Below are 17,491 nucleotides of genomic sequence, written 5' to 3'. Positions count from 1 at the left end.
TTGTCTATGGTTCATTCTCCTTTCTCATTGCACCATACTGAATACATCCCAGCTGGCTCGTTCACACGTTTATTCGTTACCTTGTCTCAATTGCTTCCTCTCCTCTACTTTTCTTTCATATTCCCAACGAAATACCTTCAACTTCCGTGGCGCCCTATCCGCGCGCTCTGGGCTGCCTGGCTCGGCGGGGTCGATATCCTACGACTACCAGTATGGCCCTGACAACTGTTGATCACCCATCTCCTGTGGAAAAGAAGGAAGAATTCGAACCACCTCCGGATGTGGTGGTGACACCCTGTGATCCTTTACCTAGGCCTTACTACATCGAAGGAGGCTTGCGCAGAGTTGCCCCATACCACTACACGTATAATACATTTTGTAAAGAAAGGTGGCGGGGTCGAGGACTGTTAGATGTCTTTGGAGCAGAGTTTAGAGATAGGCCGAGGGAGTATTATGTATGTTGACAAGTGCGACTCAAATCTTGTTGGGGTCTTGTTTAAACGACCCTTCACTTCAGAAATACCGCAAATCGTACTAACTTGCAATCTTCAGCAAAAAGCCATTGAAGACGGGGCTGTATGCATAAACGGGAAGGCCGTTTCAATAGATACGAAGATCCAAAATGGGGACGTCATTTCGCACACACTCCACAGACACGAGCCGCCTGTCACCAGTCAACCGATCGGCATAATCCACGAGGACAATGACATGATTGTGATCGATAAACCGGCGGGCGTTCCTGTACACCCTGCGGGGAGATACAATTATAATTCAGTTCTCGAGATAATGAAGGCGGAGCGTGGAAATGGTTGGGTTCCGTATCCCTGCAATCGTCTGGATAGGTTGACCTCGGGGGTGATGTTTATCGGCAAACACCCCAAGGGTGCAGAACAGATTGGCGAAAAGCTCCGATCGCGCACTGTGCGCAAGGAATATGTGGCACGCGTGAAAGGGAAGTTCCCGGATGGCGTTGTGTTGTGTGATCAACCTATGTTGAAAATCAGTCCGATTCTGGGCTTAAACCGTGCAAGAGCTTCAGGAAAGGAAGCGAGAACAAAATTCCGGAGAATTGCATATTATCCGCCGCATAAGCAAGCAGAGAAAACCTCGGGTTCGTCAACCGGACCGGCAACGCCTCCCGCAACACTACCAGATCAAATGAACATCAGCGATTCGCCGACCGATACCCCCACAGGAGCAACCACCCCTATTCCTATGAGCTTAGACGAAGAGGGCTATAGTATCGTTCACTGCCTGCCACTGACTGGCCGCACCCACCAGCTTCGCGTCCACCTTCAATACCTAGGCCATCCAATAACCAATGACCCAATTTATTCCAACCGGCGAGTCTTTGGCCACAGCCTTGGAAAGGCAGACGCAACGGGAGAAAACGACGAGCAGATAATATACCGGCTGTCCAAAATGGGTAAAACCGAACCCGCCGACTCACTCAGTTACCAAACATTCCAAACACCACCTCCTGAATCAGTCTCCAAGAACGACCCTGCCGTTGTGGATGAGCTGTTAGCCAAGGAACATGAAGTTATGGTTAATGACTATTTGAAACGCAAGGGGGAGAAGATGAACGGGAAGCAATGCGAGATATGCGGAACGGATTTATACACCGATCCCGGTGTACATGAACTGGGAATTTTCCTGCATGCGGTGTCATATGCGGATGTCACTGGTGCATGGAAGTATAAGAGTAAAATGCCTGGCTGGGCACTGCCCCCCGAGGGCATGGAGGGTCCTACCACTGTACCAGATTGGGTGGATGATGAGGAAGAGGAAGTTGTTGGGAAAGGGCAGCATGGGGATTCGGCATTGGTTGAGGGGTTAGGCGCTGTGAACGTGACTGAGCTGATCGATAAGAATATGAAGGAGCAGCAGATGAAGGAGAATGGAGGTGATATTGATATTGCTACTACTAGAGCCGAAACAAGTGCTGCTGTTTCGTAAGGGGATATCGTGAGATGGATCAATAGGCTGTGGCTAGTTGGATTACGACTATTTCAGATACCATGCCCACTATATAAAAATGCGCATATCTATCAAAATATTTTTCTCCAGTGTTGGCATCCTAATACTTTCCTCCTCCAGCACAGCACGTGCAAGAGCGGTAATACTGGTACTTCGCGAATGGTGGTGATCTCCGCCTTCAACTTCTCCATCTTCTTCATTTCCATGCTGTTCATCCTGCGTCCGGGCCTACCCCATGCCGGAGAACACAATTTTTATGCTCAATTGCCAGATGGAGTTAGGTAGAGGATTCCTCCTCCGGTTCCACTTTGGACTCCCGCTCGATATATGTTGTCGGGCGTCGATAATGGACCTGCTGGTCAGGTTCCCACCGTCCTAGTGCTGTGAAATTTTCAATATGGAATGTTTCTCAGTAACGATACCTGAGAGGTATAGAATATTTTTAACACGCAATAAGATCATAAAATCTATGTCTAATGGTAATTTTCACTCCGCTATTCCCAAATTTCCTCCAATATGCGGAGAAGCCCATCAATATCCAAAGCAGAAACAATAACAATAACAACAACAATAATCTAGTTCACAGGGTATAGAATGGGACCATGTGAACGCGCTCTCTACCGTTACGACATAACAACCTGCCCAACTTGAAAGGCTTCCTTGCTTAACATTTTCATATCTGAGATTGTGCCGAGCCAGTCTATATTCTTTAGCCTTCCTATCAACCCCTTCATCCGTCAGTTTAGGCAATGCCTTTGCGACCTTGACGTAATTCATCTTCTCGACATATCCCTTGGCGAAGATGTGGTTGATTTCCTCCAAGCTCCGACCTGCAGTTTCTGGGTAAAAGAACCAGATGAATGGTATGAGAATAGCGTTCCATGCACTGAAGAAGGGATATGCCCGCCATCCGATACGGACCACCATGACTGGCGTCATCATGACGACTATAAAATTGAAAAGCCAGTTATTGCAGGTGGAAATGACGTTGGATTTGGCTCGTGTCCGGGCAAAAGTTCGGCAGGGTATAACCAAGGGAGAGGCAGCCAAGTTGCACCAAAGAAACACATGTACATGAAGAAGCCAAATATTGCGCCCTTGGCGGTTTGGTCATCTCCGGGGATAAGACATGCGAATACGATGACCATGGCAGCGCATAGACCGAAACTCCCTGCAAGAAAGAGCTTGCGACGCCCTATTTTCTCAATGAAGAACCATGAGAACGTCGCAAAAAAAAAAATGGAATAGACAATCATATTAACGCCACCGATCAACAATGCAAAGTCATGCGACTGGTTGAGGGACTCTTCTCACAATGCTGGAAGATAGTAAATGACGGCGTTACATCGGAACCCACAACCATGCGACAGAAGTGCTGAGTCCTGCCCTCAATGAGAAGATCTTTGTAACCTGCTTTCGTGGCACCTGGACTAATGTTTTGGTCGGTTTGTGAGTGGAGGCGCAGCAGAGGGGAAAGAGCTTCACTTAGTCTCTATTTAATCGAATAGATGACCAGATTCTTTTGCAGCTAGGTGGCAGGGTCGTCAATCTCTGTGCCCGCAAGGGCAGCAAGTACCCTTTCACCTTCAACCTTGTCCTTGGAGATAAGATAACGGGGTGAGTCGGGAAGATAAAACATGCCGATTATAATGAAAACGCCAACAACGACAAACGACCTGGAATGCAATAAGGAATCTCCAGAGCAAGTCTTAGGGTCCATAACGCGCCCCGAAGTCAATCCAATAGGCAATTGCTGTGCCGATGGGAATGACGCCACACTCAATACAGATCAACAACCCGCGGTTATGGGACTTGGAACATTCAGCCTGGTTGGTGGGGATGGTATATGGGTAATTCCATTTCCAACTCCAGTGACGACACGGCCGATGATAAACTGCACGAGTGGAACCTTGTCTTCGATTGCAGTAACTTGAATAATCACGCCGAGAATCATAATTATCGCACCGGATATGATCATCCAACGACGACCGAGCCGATCGACGATGAAGAGTGCGACAACCGCACCTAGGAGACACCCTATATCCGGTATTAGTTTTGTGATTTCTTCCGTGCAGCTTGAGCGAACTCTTGTGGTACGTACCAACTTCATATACCGTATGCACGGTGGCCTGCAATGTGCTATTGTCCTTGGTGGCGGCATACATATTGTTGAATGCCGGATCCGGGATGCTTGACGCCCTCTGATGGATTGCTGTTAGATAGTGCTCCGCACAGTCAATTTCCAGAATCGACCATATAACATACGGTCATATCCGAATAGCAAAAAAGCCATGGTGGCGACGGTTGAACCTGCTAGGGAAAGCTTCTTCCCGCTCATGCCTGCATACGTCGGCGATACCATGACGAATATACGCCGTTAAAGGAGGCCAGTGCTAGTTAAGACAACTCGAGCTGGGTCAAAGGGAGGGGAGGTAAAATCAAGAAAAGAGAGCTGTGATAATATTAAGGGATTTTTCGTTTGAAAATACGGAAGTGCGGGGAGGGGAAACGACGGGAAAAGAGATAAGGAGATATAGGACAGTACAGCGGGAGACTTTGGATGAAGCCTTGAAGAGACCGATACAGAAGGGAAAAAGAATGGAAGTTGAAACAGGGAACATTGTGCATTTCGGGGATAGATTATATTTGAATAATTTGCTCCACAAGACCAATTCAAGGAATGGATGGAATTGCATCAATGGAGTTATAAGATGGAGCAGATGGCAGCTCTACTGATGTTCCCCTGGAGCGCTCAGAGTTTGCTTCATCCCTCAAAGCCAAAATATGAACCTAGCGGCTCAGGGGCCGGCGGGATCCAAACCTCGCGTATCTTCACCATCCCATGGATGGAAGTAGAACAATGGCATGAAACTACCACCCCTACAGGCGTTGTACCGGGAACATCGGTATACATACACATTGCCGGGACATGACGCAGCGCAGGGCTCCAGATAAGCTTTTCTTAGCGTGCAGGACCCATAAATAGCTTAAATATGGAGACCATGACATCATGATCAGACGACCGAAACTTGAAGGCTTCCGCCAACCCAACCACGTCTTGTATAGTTTTGTAGATCTCTCTCTTTCCCTCGCACAATATCATGTCCCATTGGCCGGGAAATATAGGGACAGTCCCGACCCGAGTGCCCGATGAGTACGAGCGATTATCACTACTACTATGAATATTGGGGTATCTGAAGGGAAAATGACTTTCTCATCCAGGTGGGCACCGTCTTCAATTATTCTATACCTTGGGGAATATCATGTCCTGCAAAAAGGGCCTCTTCCTTTATAAAAAACTTCCCTCCTACGTGCGCCCGCCATTTGACCAAATATGCTTGCCTCCACCGCCGCAGATCCGCATAGAATGTCCGTTATATCAACTGAACAGATATTGCCAAATTATCTAGCCCTTCCGTATCATTTTCTGGGTAACCGTTGAGTGTGGTTAGGGGAAAGAATGGGGCAGGATTGGATTTCAAATTTAATGAATTTGTTGGAATGGATCGGAATATATTTAACATGAGACTCAGAATATAATATGGTGTGTTTTATCAATATATATATATATTTGTACCAAACCACATTTTTAAGTACTCCCATTCTTTTCACCCCCATTTATTCTAACATAAAGAAACAGAAGCTTTTCCGAATAATGATGAAAGCGGGGAGAAAAACTACCCATGCACTAGAGAGCTTTGCATTCCATCCTCCAAAAGTCGCGGGCATGGGATATTTCCTGGCTGGCTAGGAGCTACGTAGCCTCCCGCTGCTAATTTAGAACTGGACGTGTAATCGTCTAACGCATCTAGCAGTTAGTTCTCATGCAATCCTTGTTCTTAATCGTAGGTGTCGCAACGAATACCCATTCCTCAGGCTGGGATTATGAAATTTGCGCGCTCTCGTAGATATGTTTGGTTTAGATGTGTTCATAAGAAATCCAAGGAGAGGGATAATAATGTATAAAAGGGCATTTAAATAAGATACTAGTACTACTGGCAGCAGCACACATTGGAACCGGACCAACCCCCTCCACCAACCCCCCCTGTGAACATTGGAGTGGGATATTATAAATCTAGGGGTCATATTGCCTTAGCAGAATGATGGCCAGTGAATAAACGAAGACCTTGAAAAGTTCTCCGGCGCTCTGCTTTGCGCTGAAATGATCTCAAGAGTCCAAGAGTTCGGTCGGTAAGAAATTATTTGGATGCTATCGTGGGGACCCCTTGTCCGCGTCTCACGCACAAAGGTTGGTGCAGCATGCTGAGAAGTAGGAAAAAGATGTGAACAGGGCCTTCTGAATAATCCTAAGAGTTGTGTTTTGCGAGGAGGAGTTGCTGTGTTCTCTTACACCACTCCTAGTAAAGTTTTGCTAGTAAGTGGTGATTGGTGGGAGACGGCCAACCCGGCAGTTGTACATAGCTACAGCAGGTGTGTGCTAGCTAGAGTGTGAAGTCAACAAGTTGATCTGAAAGACAGCTGGGGATGGGGGTATCTGAGATTGCTTCCTTCCAGTTCCCAATACCCTGGGAGGATACTGATACCCCGTTAACCCTGTGCAATTAGATGCAGACGACAGCTTGGATAAGCGCCAGTGGAGAAGAGTGTGAAGAGGCACTACACAGTAAATCGACGGTGAGTATGACTCGGGACTGTTCAAGAATTTAGGTTTCCCTACACGATGTCGATTGGTCTGGAGAAAACCGTTGTGAACCGCAGAAGTCCAGCGATAAAAATAGCAGGAAAACCACGACAAAAATGAATACGCAGCCGGCAAACACAGGGGGACAAAGTAAAATAACAGTTTTCATTTCCGTTAATTATTTCCTTTTTTGTTGTTTAAATTTTCAAATAAGGATTTTCAACGGCTATTTTATTTATCAAATAATGCTTTCGCCAAATCCCAAGCCTTTCGGACCCCAGACATAAACGTAAAACGGAAAAAGAAAAAGAAAACAAAACATGACTACGACTCAGTGGTGAGTCTGCCCTTGGGGTTGGTGACCTTGACACCGAGTGCCTTGGCCTTGGCGATGATGTCGATTCTCTTTCCTGACGAAACAGCGTGGCCGATCCTGAAAGGAACGGGAGAGTGTTAGTATTAATTCGAGGGTCGATATTGAAAATTCCGATGCAGGTGTTGGGTTTCAACATACTCAGCAGCGTAGGTCCGGTTGTGCATCAACAGAAGCTCGACATCCTTGGGGTTCTGAACGAGGAAGACCTTGTGGCCGGAGGGGGTCATATGTCTGGTTTTCTTGTTGCTTCCATAACCGATCTATGATGTGGTTTTCCAAGTCGCCAATTGTCAGTCGGTGGTTTGATGAACCCAATCTCTCCAACGCTGATGATATCTTTCTTTCATTCTTGCTTTGTCCCTGATTGACCGGAAGGCGATGTTCGCCAGTCTGAGCCGGGGGCGGGCAAATCGTACCTTTGGCATAGCAGCCTGGCCGCTGAACCGTCTGCGGACACGGCTGTCGATACCTTTAGGTTTCCGCCATGACGGGTCGACGCACTTGAAGCGGTCTGACTGGTGGCGGTTGAAGCGCTTCTTGTCTGTATCCCCGGAAATCCTTTAAATCAGCCTTTGTACTCCTTCTACAACACTCCCTCTGTTCAACTGTTTTCCAGCAATTCAATCGTCTCTTCCTCGCACAAGATTCCCCTGCATCCACATCCATTTCCCCCAAACGCAATTCCAACTCCATAACCAACAAACATAGCGATTCCTTAAACGGTCCTGGGAGGAAACTGGGGGGTACATACGCTTCTTCACGATCGGGATATGCTTCTTTGCGGCGACCATCTGTTCAACAATAGCTTGTTAGATGCCATTCCAAACCCCTAGATGGCTTAGAAATTGATGAGGAAACGTACCTTGGCGGTATTATGCGGTCCCGAAGCTGGTCGTGGGCGGGTGTCGTCGAAGGGTGATTGCGATCGATGGCGGACGTTTTCAACGACGTTCTTCTCTGGATTTTCCAGCCAGAGTGGAATTCCGGCGCTAGTTGGCTCGCTAAGCGAGACTTGGGAACTAGGGTTTTTATCTCCCGAACCCTGATTTCCTCTTTGGGAAAATATCACGTGATATATACCAGATTCGGCTATCGACAGTTTCGATCAACCATGTTCAACCAACCAGTCTTCAACACGACGGCTGGGTGCGATATCTGCATTGGATAAATGCTCTTATGTAGCGCTAGGGGATTCAAATTCATCAATCAGCCACTGATGAAGCACGAAAATGGCAGTGTCAGTCGCGAGAAGTGCAGCCATGAGATCCTCGATCATGTGCCCAGAATCCTCACCCAACAGGTCACAGTCAATATGCTCCTGGCCTCTTCCGTATTCTATTTATATGGACAATATCGCAGCTGGTACATCCAGCAGTTGTGATCTTGTACCATCTGTCATTTGAGAGACGATATGACGATATGACGATTAGAAAAAACCACCTTTCTCGCCCACAACTAATGACCTGATGCCTCCAGTTACCAGCGAAACTAGTCATCGGTGGTAACTGCCATACAAACAACCAGGTAGCCGTGCGCTTGAACCTTGGAAGCAACACGCTTAAACACATGATGTTGGTCATGTGCTTGGATATAATAGTGGAATACCTATTCTCCTATTGCTATAAAAGAGCAGTCTACCTCGTTTGTTTATCCGTGCGTATTGACCAATGTTTCATGCTTAAAGGGAATGCTGGATCTAAAAATGCTGAACAAGAGATTTCTACCTTTGTCTAAAGACTTTCGCCTGCGCAACTATTATACTAGAAAAGCCGACCTGGTTGATTTATCACCGCTGTCTGCCATTTTATACAAGGGGGCTATGGAGGATCTTTCAAAGGAGATATTCGACGCAATCAGGTAAAGGCTGTCGTTTATGAGGGGGCCGTTATATACTTCACAGGCTCCAACCCAATCACCATAAAAGTCTCCTTGCCTTGCTCAAAGATGGATCAAGCTAATACACCCCAACAGGGACCATCACACCTCGTTTGGCAGCCTGGTTGCCAAGCGCGTCCCGCTATGCCTTCCCCCCCGCACTGATACGCCAGCGCTCTACGCGTTTGGAATATCCCGTTTTGCAGAAATATACTTCGCCTTTGAAGAAGCCTGGCTTTCTCAGTTATCTCAGTTACCATCCGTCAGCAGCACCAGCAGCCCAGATGAATATGAGATTCTGGATTCGTTCGTAAATGACGACAGAGGCAGAATCAGAAGCATCTTGAGCCAGTTATATATCCCCGAGCTGCTACGCAGCGAGAAGTTGCGATCGGATTTGCGTGCATTGGGTTGGTCGTCCGGTACGGAGGATTCAGGCCAGGATACCCCTAGGGACAACTATTCATCGAACAACAAGGATGATGATGACGATGCGTACGGCAACGCCGCAACGGCCTTTGCAGCCCACATCAAATCCGCCACAGCGGAACACCCTCACCTAATCATGGTTTACGCATGGATAATGTATTTAATACTGCTCAACGGGGGACGTCGAATCCGCACGAAACTCGCAGCGGGGGGCCATGATTTCTGGAAGACTAACCCGGAATCCACTGAGCATGGCGACGGCGATAGCGGGATCCCGAACGGGCTCACTTTCTGGTTTTTCCACCGCGACGACAAAGACCTGTACGACGACGAGGGGATAAAACAAGAATTTAAAGCACGGCTTCATTCCGCCTCGAATCTCCTCTCCGTCTCTGAACGGGCACAAATCATCGTTGAGGCGGTCAACATTTTCCGACATTGCAGCCGTATCATCGCTGAGATTGACGTCGAGGTCGAACGGGCGGAGATTGGGAAGACGGTGTCTGGTAATGGCAACGGCAGCAGCCGTAGTAGGTCGGGTAGTGGAATCTTTCCGTCGATCAGGGCTAAGTTGCCCACGTTTGCCTCCGGGATCCTGCGGCGACCATCGGATTCGTCGTCGGCCCAAAGGCGGACTAGAGGTGGTGCGCGTCTGCGGCCGGTTCTAATCGGGGCCGCTGGGCTGCTAGGCGCACTGTGTGCATGGGTGTGGTCGATGAATGCGGACCCCGCGCAGGGCAAGTATGCCTTTTGGAAGAGTGGAAATGAAACGGATGGGGCAACCTCGTGAGCGGTTAAGTTCGATTCGACTCTCTTCCTTTTTTTTCTTCCCCACTACATTTGTTTAGTTCTATTGCGTACATGCATAGTTGGCGTTGCTATCTCGGCATAATTTGCCCCTGTATTATATACCCATTGTGTTCGTCATTTCTGCTTTTCCTAATACTTCCATATATCAACATCGCATTGCATTCTTCCCGCACCAGGTTATATCTTAGCATGTTCCCCCATTCCCCCTTTCCTGAATGCAATCCGGGCCTAGCCTCTTTTCCCCTCCATCCCCTATTCTATTCACGCACTGATGTATTAGTTAACTATTTCCGCGTCTTTCCATATGGATTTGATAACCTACCCATCCGGTTCCTCATTTCCCAATTCATGATTCTATACCATTGTTCATTTATAGCAAGATACCCACATAAATCGAACTACTTGATTTCTTTGTCATGTCCCCCATAGCATGATTATGTTTGTTTTTTCCTTTTTGCCTCCTCCCACGCTCTCACTATCCAATGGAGAGTCTTTCTTTGGTAAATTCTTCGGCAATTTTGAAAGTATGAGCATATCAACTATAGGTAAAGATCTGAGGATTGAAAGAACAGACAAACTCTCCAAAATTAAATATCTTCCTCTTGCGTACGTAGATAAGAACGTGGAAACGCAAAATCCCATACCAAACCGCTATAAATGCATACATAGTATAGTGTACATACAATACTCCTAAAAAAGTGCAATAGGGGGTTAGCTAAGCCATTAAAGAATAAAAATATCGTCCGTCATGCAAATAGCACTCATTAATAAATATTTCAAAAACATGTGTCATAATACCCGTCCATCCAGAAATATACATCCCAAGACGAAAAACAAACGCCAACACCGCCCCCCCCCCCCTTTTTCCCATTTCCTTTCCCTTTCCTACGCACCTCCCACAATCCCCCTAACCCGATCTACCCTCTCAATCGCCTTCTCTAGCCTCTCCAGGCGCCGCCGCTTCTCCCCATCCCGCCGCTCAAGCACCTCCACCCGCTCCTCCAGCTTCGCGCGCGCCTTGCGCTCCTGCGCCACCATCTCGTTCGCCTGGCTGAAGAGTTGCGCGGTGAGCTCTTCCAGCTCGGAGGTGGCTTGGGTGAGGCGCGACTCGGCTTCTTTGCGCAGGGCTTGTTCGCGGGTTAGGGCGTTTTGGAGGGCGGTGGGGGTGCTGGTGCTGGTGCTGGCGGTGGATGGGAGGGGGGAGGTTGTGGTGGTGCTGGTGGTGCTGGTGGGGCTTGGGGAGCGGTTTGGGGAGCGGTTTGGCGCGGGAGGGGGGGTAGGGGGGGTTGGGGCGTTGCGCCGGCCGTAGGGGAGGAGGGAGGCGAAGGTGCCTAGGCGGGATTGAGGGGGTGGAGTGGCAGTCTGCTGCTGCTGTTGTTGTTGCTGGTGAGGTTGGGAGGTTATGGAGGGATCTGCCGTATGAGAAGAGGGGAGGGTGGGTGTTGTTGGGGGGATTGTGAGCGCCGTAGTTGCGGTTGCGGTTGCGGCGTTGTTTGCCTTAGAGCGGAGGAAGCGGATTTCATCTTCGTAGTCGGCGAGTTTGTCCGCTGCGAGAAGACCATGGGTGAGTTATCAAAAGCACAGAGAAAGAATTATAGTGATAGAAATAACCTACCCGTCTCCGCAGCCCTCTTGTTCAAAAACCTAACCTGCGCCTCCAGCTCGGAGATGATGCGCTGCTGGGCATCATCGTCGGCCAAGCGCACATCATAGCCGCAGCTCGGACAGTCTATCGTCGTCGTCGTCGTCGTCGCCGGGTTTTCTGCTGTTGAAATCATGGACGTCGAGGGGATCCCGCCCAACAGGGAGGCAGTGGCGGTGGTGTTCTTCAAGGATGTGGTGGTAATTGTGGTCATGAACTGCGGGTTGTTTTATTCAACTTGGTTTGGTGGGATGGATGCGTTGTCTGCCTGACCTGATGCCAACATGGGGTAGTAGTATAGCTTATAACATGAAACAACACACAAACACACACACACACATAGACACAGGACTCAGAGGAACAGTATGGGAACGGCGTTTAATTAAGTATTATTTAAGAAAGAGAGGGAAATACATAGGGAGAGAAGGAAGGGATAATAAAAATATAATAAAAAACCGTGAGTTGACGAGAGAGTGACAAGGCTGGGGACAGACAGCTGAGACATCGACGATACACAACATGACAGCTGCGCCTGGCAGTCTCTCGGCGATTGTGCGTCGTATTTATTATTTCTTCCGTCCATTTTCAAACATTTGACAATAATGATCATAACAATGATAATAACAATCAATGGAGATTTGTTGGTGACACTGACTCTGCCACGCACTCAGGGCGGATCGATTTTTGAAATATTTAACTATTTAAATATCTTGAGCCATACCAAACAAAGTTTTAAGTTTAGGTGCGTTCGCTATTCAGACGGACGAGAAATGGAGGTGATTGGTTGATAGTCTCATAAATTAAATTCATATCTATTCTTTTTATCTATCCTAAATATTCTAGAGAAAATATAGACGTTACACTGATCATACAGTTCACCCAAATTGCCGTGGTACGGAGGCAATATATACCCCCCAAACTACCCCTACTTCCATATTTCCCTCTTTACCGTGTTAGACATTAAAGAAAATCCATATTCCATATCTAGGCTTGATCCCTTCTCCTTCTCCTTGTCCCCATCAGTCCCTTCCTCATCCACGCTCCCCCTCCACCACCCCCAAATCGCCTTGTACCAGAACCAAGTCTCCATCTTGCCCAGTGTCCCCACCAGCCCCAGAACAAAATATCTTCATGCTCCCGCTCAATCCCAGCGCCTCGAAGCTGAGCTTTGGGAATTGCGGGTTGTTGTTGTTTTTGCTGCTGTTACTGTTGTTGCGTTTGACAGCTTGCTCTTGGGCACTTTTTCCCTTCTTGGCATTATCGTGTCGATGATGTTGTTGTTGTCGTTGTTGTTTTTGTGGTCGTTGCTTGTGTTGTTGTTGCTTGGGGCCGGGAGGTTACGCTCCCAGTTGCCTGCTGCTGCAGGGGTAGAGGGGGTGGTTGAGAAGGTGGCCCTCGCTTTGATTGCTTGTGGTGGTGGTATGGATAGGGGGGTGGTGGGAGGGGAGTAGGTTAACGAGAAGAATCCCATTAGGTATTTGTAAAGTTGTCACGAAAGATGATTTTGCAACTGAGCTTCAGCACTAGCTTCCATCGATTCGTATTTAATTGAATGCTGTTGGCTTTCATCTCCAAGTAACGATGTATCATGCCGACCTTTTTACTATTCGATACGCATGGAGAGAGCTGAACCGGTCGTTCGGAGCAATCCGGATGGGGGTTAGAGCCCCCGCTCCCTTGGTCTAACATTCCATGGAGGCGTCGTTAGAGCGTTAGCCTCAAATTGTTCGTATCGACCAATAATAGCCTGGTCGGGGTTCAAGTTGACCTGGACGCGCTGGGTTCGAAGCTGAGAGTGTCCAGCGTCATTTCGTCTGGTTTTAGAGAACGCTGAGCGGGCATCCTCGATTCGGGGCTGCGAATAGGCGCATGCGGATGGGAGGAGGGTGCCGTTGTAGAGAAGAGGTGTGTGGAACTCTGCAGGGAGGAGATGAGGCGGTTGAGGATGGAGAACTCGACGCGCAGTTTGAGGCCGTAGACGCACGGCTTGTAGGCGGCTTGGATGTAGAAGTGCTTCGAGTAGGAGAGGCCGAGGAGGGATATGTCGAGGCAGATGACCAAGAGGTTGGTGTAGATGAGGTGGTGCATGACTTGGTAGATGGTGTTATGGCGCTCGCCAAGGGTCCGCAGGTTTTCAAGGCGACGGCGAGTCTCTATAACATACAGGATGGAGATGATTGTTTCCTCGACGAAGAAGATGCTGACTTGGATGCGGTCCCAGACTGCGTTTACGCGTAAAACGGTTGGATTCCCGCCGGCTTGCTGTTTGGTCATAGTTAGCTCGATTTCAATCATTTACCAACGGGTGTTTCAATTGAAGCAAGTGATAGAGAAAAATAGAGTAAGAAAAGAAAAAGAAGAAAAGAACTAACAGCAAAGATTCCAAGAAGCATCGTTGGGATCGAGATAAATATCACAGTAAAGATAATCATGTACAGCACGTATCGAAGATGCTTCCGATTCCAGATGACGAGATGGAGCCGCGAGTAGAGAACCACAGCCTGCGGCACAACCATGAGCCACCAGGTGGCATAGATAAGCGCCATTGCCACCCACATATGCCGCAGCACGCCAAAATCAACCAAGATGATAAGTAGTGATTGGAGGATAACGCCCCAGGAGCAGAGACAGCAGCTCCAGAAGTACAGCCCACGTTTTCGCCTATTGTTTTTTTTGGTACAGTATCAGCACCAGCACCAGCTAAATGTTGATCATTAGACCCAAAAATGGCCTTTTCTTTTCTTTTTCTTTCCCTTTTTTTAATTTTTTAATTTCTTATTTAGAGGCAGCGGGAACGTACTTGAAGATTAAGAACAGTCGGATATTCAATTCCGCACCGATGTACCACGAAATGCCCACGAAGGCCGCCATGGCCATGGCGACCGGCAGGTCCTCTTTGAGTTTGTCTGCGGCATTCATGGCGACGAATAAATGCTCGCTCGCTTTCTGGCAGCCAGAGGAATCAAACAACAAACAAATGGGAGTGGAAAGAAAGCGGTGCGTCAGGCAGTCGGTCGGTCAGTCAATCAGTCAATCAAGTCGAGCGAAGTAAAAAGGGACTGGCAGCTCTTCAATCATGAACATTAGAATTTCAGCTATGTTTCAAATCACATCGAAGATCGCTGCTAAGGATTGCGGGGGAAAAGAAGAGACCCATTCCAAAGGCAAAAAAAGACGAAGAAATAAACGGTTCTCTTCCATGAGATATATAACGCGGGCTCTCACCCAGCTGGGTCGAGTTTTGCTGACACTGGGGCCAAGCGGGTTTCAAGCCATCTTTTCTTACTATTACGCCAAAGCTCGCCAGAATCAGCACGACCTTGTGCAAGCGGAGCCAGAGAGTGGGGGGACTTGTTCCGAGTGTTACCCGACCCGTGTCCAGCGGGTGGGAGGCGTTGGCTTTTTTAGTACTCTGTATTGCAACGGGAGCGGAAAAGGGGCTTCTTAGCCGCTGCTGTGGGTTCAAGTTTCGGGTGGTGGGGGACAAGAGAGGAATTGAGTAAGAGTGGAAATCTGGGGGAATCAGACAGGAGCTGGTCTGGAATATTTTAAGCTTTCCACCGTCGAGAGCTGAAGCAGCCTTCTCGTCATCTTTGCTCTCATATATCCCGTGTTTGTATGATGCTTGCTGACGTTGGGGCTAACGTACCGCTGCACCTATTTGGCGTGAGAAGGTACAAAACAGTTAGGCCACTGCGAGCAGGCAAACCCAGAAAGTAAACAAACTTCATATCTTTCCCTAGTTATACTAAATTAGTGTGGTGGTAGTGTGCGATGCGAATCATAAATGCCCAATCATGATCATCCAACCACCTCATCTGGCGTCCAAGGCCACTGCGCAACGACAACAATAACAACAACAACGACAATAATAATGATAATAAAATAATAATAATAATAATAATAATAATAATAATAATAATAATAATAATAATAATAATAATAATAATAATAATAATAATAATAATAATAATAATAATAATAATAATAATAATAATAATAATAATACGCAGATGCCCATGCCTGGCGTGACGGGCGCATCTATATGTCCGCTGTTCCGCAGGTTAAAAAAAAAGAGCAGGCAAAAGAAGCTCGACAGAACTTGGAAGTAGGTAGCCATCATGTAAGGGTAAAGAAAGTCACGTGATATCAGAAAGAGAACATGAAACAGAGCTGGATTATGTGCAGTTCTCATCTCCATCTCCTCCTCAATTCCTTGCCTGGAGAATCAAGGCAAGAGATCGATCGGGATATTCGGTGATAAACAATGAAAACCAACACTAACAGTGCCGGGATCCGGGGGTCGGAAACTCTGCCTAGTGTGACATGGGACGAGAGAAAGTTTGAACCCGATAAATAATACGATGATATCGGTAATGCAGGCCAAGAGGCCTGTAACACTGGTGTAATTTAGGGGTCAGCTTAACTACTATGCAGCGTAAACCATAAACCATAGCCATAAGCCATGGCGGGAGGGGGGTGGACAGCCCGCGAATCAACGAATCAAGCGCCCCCCCGCCAGTAGGATTCTTTGGAGGAGGAATTGAAACAATAATGGCTTTCTTTTACCGGTTCAAATAACTAACTACTCCGTACTAGCATGTGCACTGGCATCAGTCTTCTTCTTTTCCTTTCTTTTTCCTATTTTCTTTTTTTCGCCAAATGCGAACTTTATTATCCGAGGAGAGGCGCATCAACTCTCCAAGCCTAGGTATGAACTAGGGGGCGTGCTGTATCTGATCGGTCATTGCGATCGAGTTTGGAGTGGCTGTTTTGTCTCCCGTTTAAGTCTCGTATTATTATAACCAGTCCTTTCTTTCTCACTACTGCACTGCGTCTGCTCCGATGATTCTTCAAAGCTTATGGCGGAACTTGCCCCCACGGCCTCGCTTACAAACATTGCCTGCTCTGCTGCCAAAAAAGGGGCGGAAGAGAACAATAAGGTTTCGAGAAGCTGGAAGCTGAGTGGCACCAGCCACCAGGGACAAGGATTAGAGCTATTTATCATTGATCGATCCTCCTGACTACTGTGTAGTTATGGTATGCCTGCCTTCCATTAGGCGAAATAACCGCTTGCCAAAACAAGAGCAATGTTTTGCTTGCTCAGTTATCCGTTGTTGCTTCAGCTTCGGAGGGGAACAGGTGGATCTAGGTCTCCATCTTCAGAGGCGGGAGAGCGGCGGTTGCGCGGGTGGAAACTTTGGTACCGCCGCCCGGCATGCCGACTGTCAAGAAGAACGCCATATCCTCTTTTTCTTTTTCTATTTCTTTTCTTCTTTCTTCTTTCCTCTTTCTTCTTCCTTCTTCCTTCTTTTCTTCTTTTCTTCTTTTCTTTTTTCTTTTCTCCGGTTCTGGTTTCTTTTTTTGCTAGGAAGGCCTGGTTACGGACGTATCTTTTGAACGGGTTTAAGTTTTCGAAGCCGAACATGGTTGCAAAAAAGAATAGATGATTTGTAAGCTACCACTTACCTTGCAAACCTCTTTTACTTAATACTCTCATACAAAAGTTCACCATCTCAATGTTATTCACCATCAATATGATTATTTTCAAATCTACTTTATCTCTCTCTTCAAAATGGAATAATCAGTTGATACAATGATTTCTGTATATATTTTAATAAAGAATAAGATCTCAGGCTCAATATTAAAATATTCAATCTATTCATTATTCTTACTAAATTATATAAATTTACATAGTAAGATACCTTTTGTCCACTCTAAAGCTTCAAATTTCATG

At 47.3% G+C, this 17,491-nt stretch overlaps 6 protein-coding genes across 10 annotated transcripts; 2 read left to right on the top strand and 4 right to left on the bottom strand.

The window, feature by feature from the left end:
- The first annotated feature begins 9 nt into the window (after positions 1-9).
- Positions 10-6,364, top strand: BDBG_02692. 3 transcript variants are annotated; one of them, XM_031720911.1, is made up of 4 exons: positions 10-455; positions 553-4,073; positions 4,204-5,524; positions 5,621-6,364. In XM_031720911.1, exons 1-2 carry the CDS (start codon positions 213-215, stop codon positions 1,957-1,959), a joined length of 1,650 nt encoding a protein of 549 aa, XP_031577258.1. In that variant the 5' UTR covers positions 10-212; the 3' UTR covers positions 1,960-4,073; positions 4,204-5,524; positions 5,621-6,364. The 3 variants fall into 3 exon arrangements, with proteins under 3 accessions (XP_031577258.1, XP_002626515.1, XP_031577259.1); XM_031720912.1 differs by lacking the exons at positions 4,204-5,524; positions 5,621-6,364 and having other exon boundaries at positions 20-455; positions 553-2,459; positions 2,560-2,803; XM_002626469.2 differs by lacking the exon at positions 5,621-6,364 and having other exon boundaries at positions 553-4,887.
- On the bottom strand, positions 2,258-4,342 carry BDBG_02691 (MFS monosaccharide transporter; the record flags this gene model as incomplete). Its single annotated transcript, XM_031720910.1, has 8 exons — positions 2,258-2,361; positions 2,619-2,927; positions 3,295-3,472; positions 3,557-3,733; positions 3,800-4,017; positions 4,082-4,109; positions 4,144-4,181; positions 4,246-4,342. 8 exons carry the CDS (start codon positions 4,340-4,342, stop codon positions 2,258-2,260), a joined length of 1,149 nt encoding a protein of 382 aa, XP_031577257.1.
- Positions 5,893-8,159, bottom strand: BDBG_02690 (50S ribosomal protein L32e; the record flags this gene model as incomplete). Its single annotated transcript, XM_031720909.1, has 6 exons — positions 5,893-7,055; positions 7,137-7,258; positions 7,415-7,539; positions 7,750-7,789; positions 7,861-8,040; positions 8,109-8,159. 6 exons carry the CDS (start codon positions 8,157-8,159, stop codon positions 6,947-6,949), a joined length of 627 nt encoding a protein of 208 aa, XP_031577256.1. The 3' UTR covers positions 5,893-6,946.
- On the top strand, positions 8,138-10,694 carry BDBG_02689. 3 transcript variants are annotated; one of them, XM_031720908.1, is made up of 3 exons: positions 8,138-8,651; positions 8,735-8,855; positions 8,970-10,683. In XM_031720908.1, the coding sequence occupies exons 2-3, from the start codon at positions 8,818-8,820 to the stop codon at positions 10,090-10,092; spliced, it is 1,161 nt and encodes a 386-aa protein (XP_031577255.1). In that variant the 5' UTR covers positions 8,138-8,651; positions 8,735-8,817; the 3' UTR covers positions 10,093-10,683. The 3 variants fall into 3 exon arrangements, with proteins under 3 accessions (XP_031577255.1, XP_031577254.1, XP_002626512.2); XM_031720907.1 differs by having other exon boundaries at positions 8,713-8,855; XM_002626466.2 differs by having other exon boundaries at positions 8,138-8,855; positions 8,970-10,694.
- On the bottom strand, positions 9,951-12,455 carry BDBG_02688 (uncharacterized protein). Its single transcript, XM_002626465.2, has 3 exons — positions 11,728-12,455; positions 10,435-11,659; positions 9,951-10,369 (listed from the first exon to the last, which is right to left on the bottom strand). The coding sequence occupies exons 1-2, from the start codon at positions 11,966-11,968 to the stop codon at positions 10,998-11,000; spliced, it is 903 nt and encodes a 300-aa protein (XP_002626511.1). The 5' UTR covers positions 11,969-12,455; the 3' UTR covers positions 9,951-10,369; positions 10,435-10,997.
- A 79-nt stretch (positions 12,456-12,534) lies between these two features.
- BDBG_02687 (uncharacterized protein) lies at positions 12,535-15,665 on the bottom strand. The gene is made up of 3 exons (XM_002626464.2): positions 14,555-15,665; positions 14,127-14,415; positions 12,535-14,016 (listed from the first exon to the last, which is right to left on the bottom strand). The coding sequence occupies exons 1-3, from the start codon at positions 14,671-14,673 to the stop codon at positions 13,513-13,515; spliced, it is 912 nt and encodes a 303-aa protein (XP_002626510.1). The 5' UTR covers positions 14,674-15,665; the 3' UTR covers positions 12,535-13,512.
- Between the last annotated feature and the right edge of the window lie 1,826 nt (positions 15,666-17,491).

This window comes from Blastomyces gilchristii (assembly GCF_000003855.2).
Source record: "Blastomyces gilchristii SLH14081 genomic scaffold supercont1.4, whole genome shotgun sequence".
NCBI classification, from domain to species: Eukaryota; Fungi; Ascomycota; class Eurotiomycetes; order Onygenales; family Ajellomycetaceae; genus Blastomyces; species Blastomyces gilchristii.
Note: the sequence above shows the minus strand (reverse complement) of the source record. Positions and strands in the feature narration are given on the sequence as shown.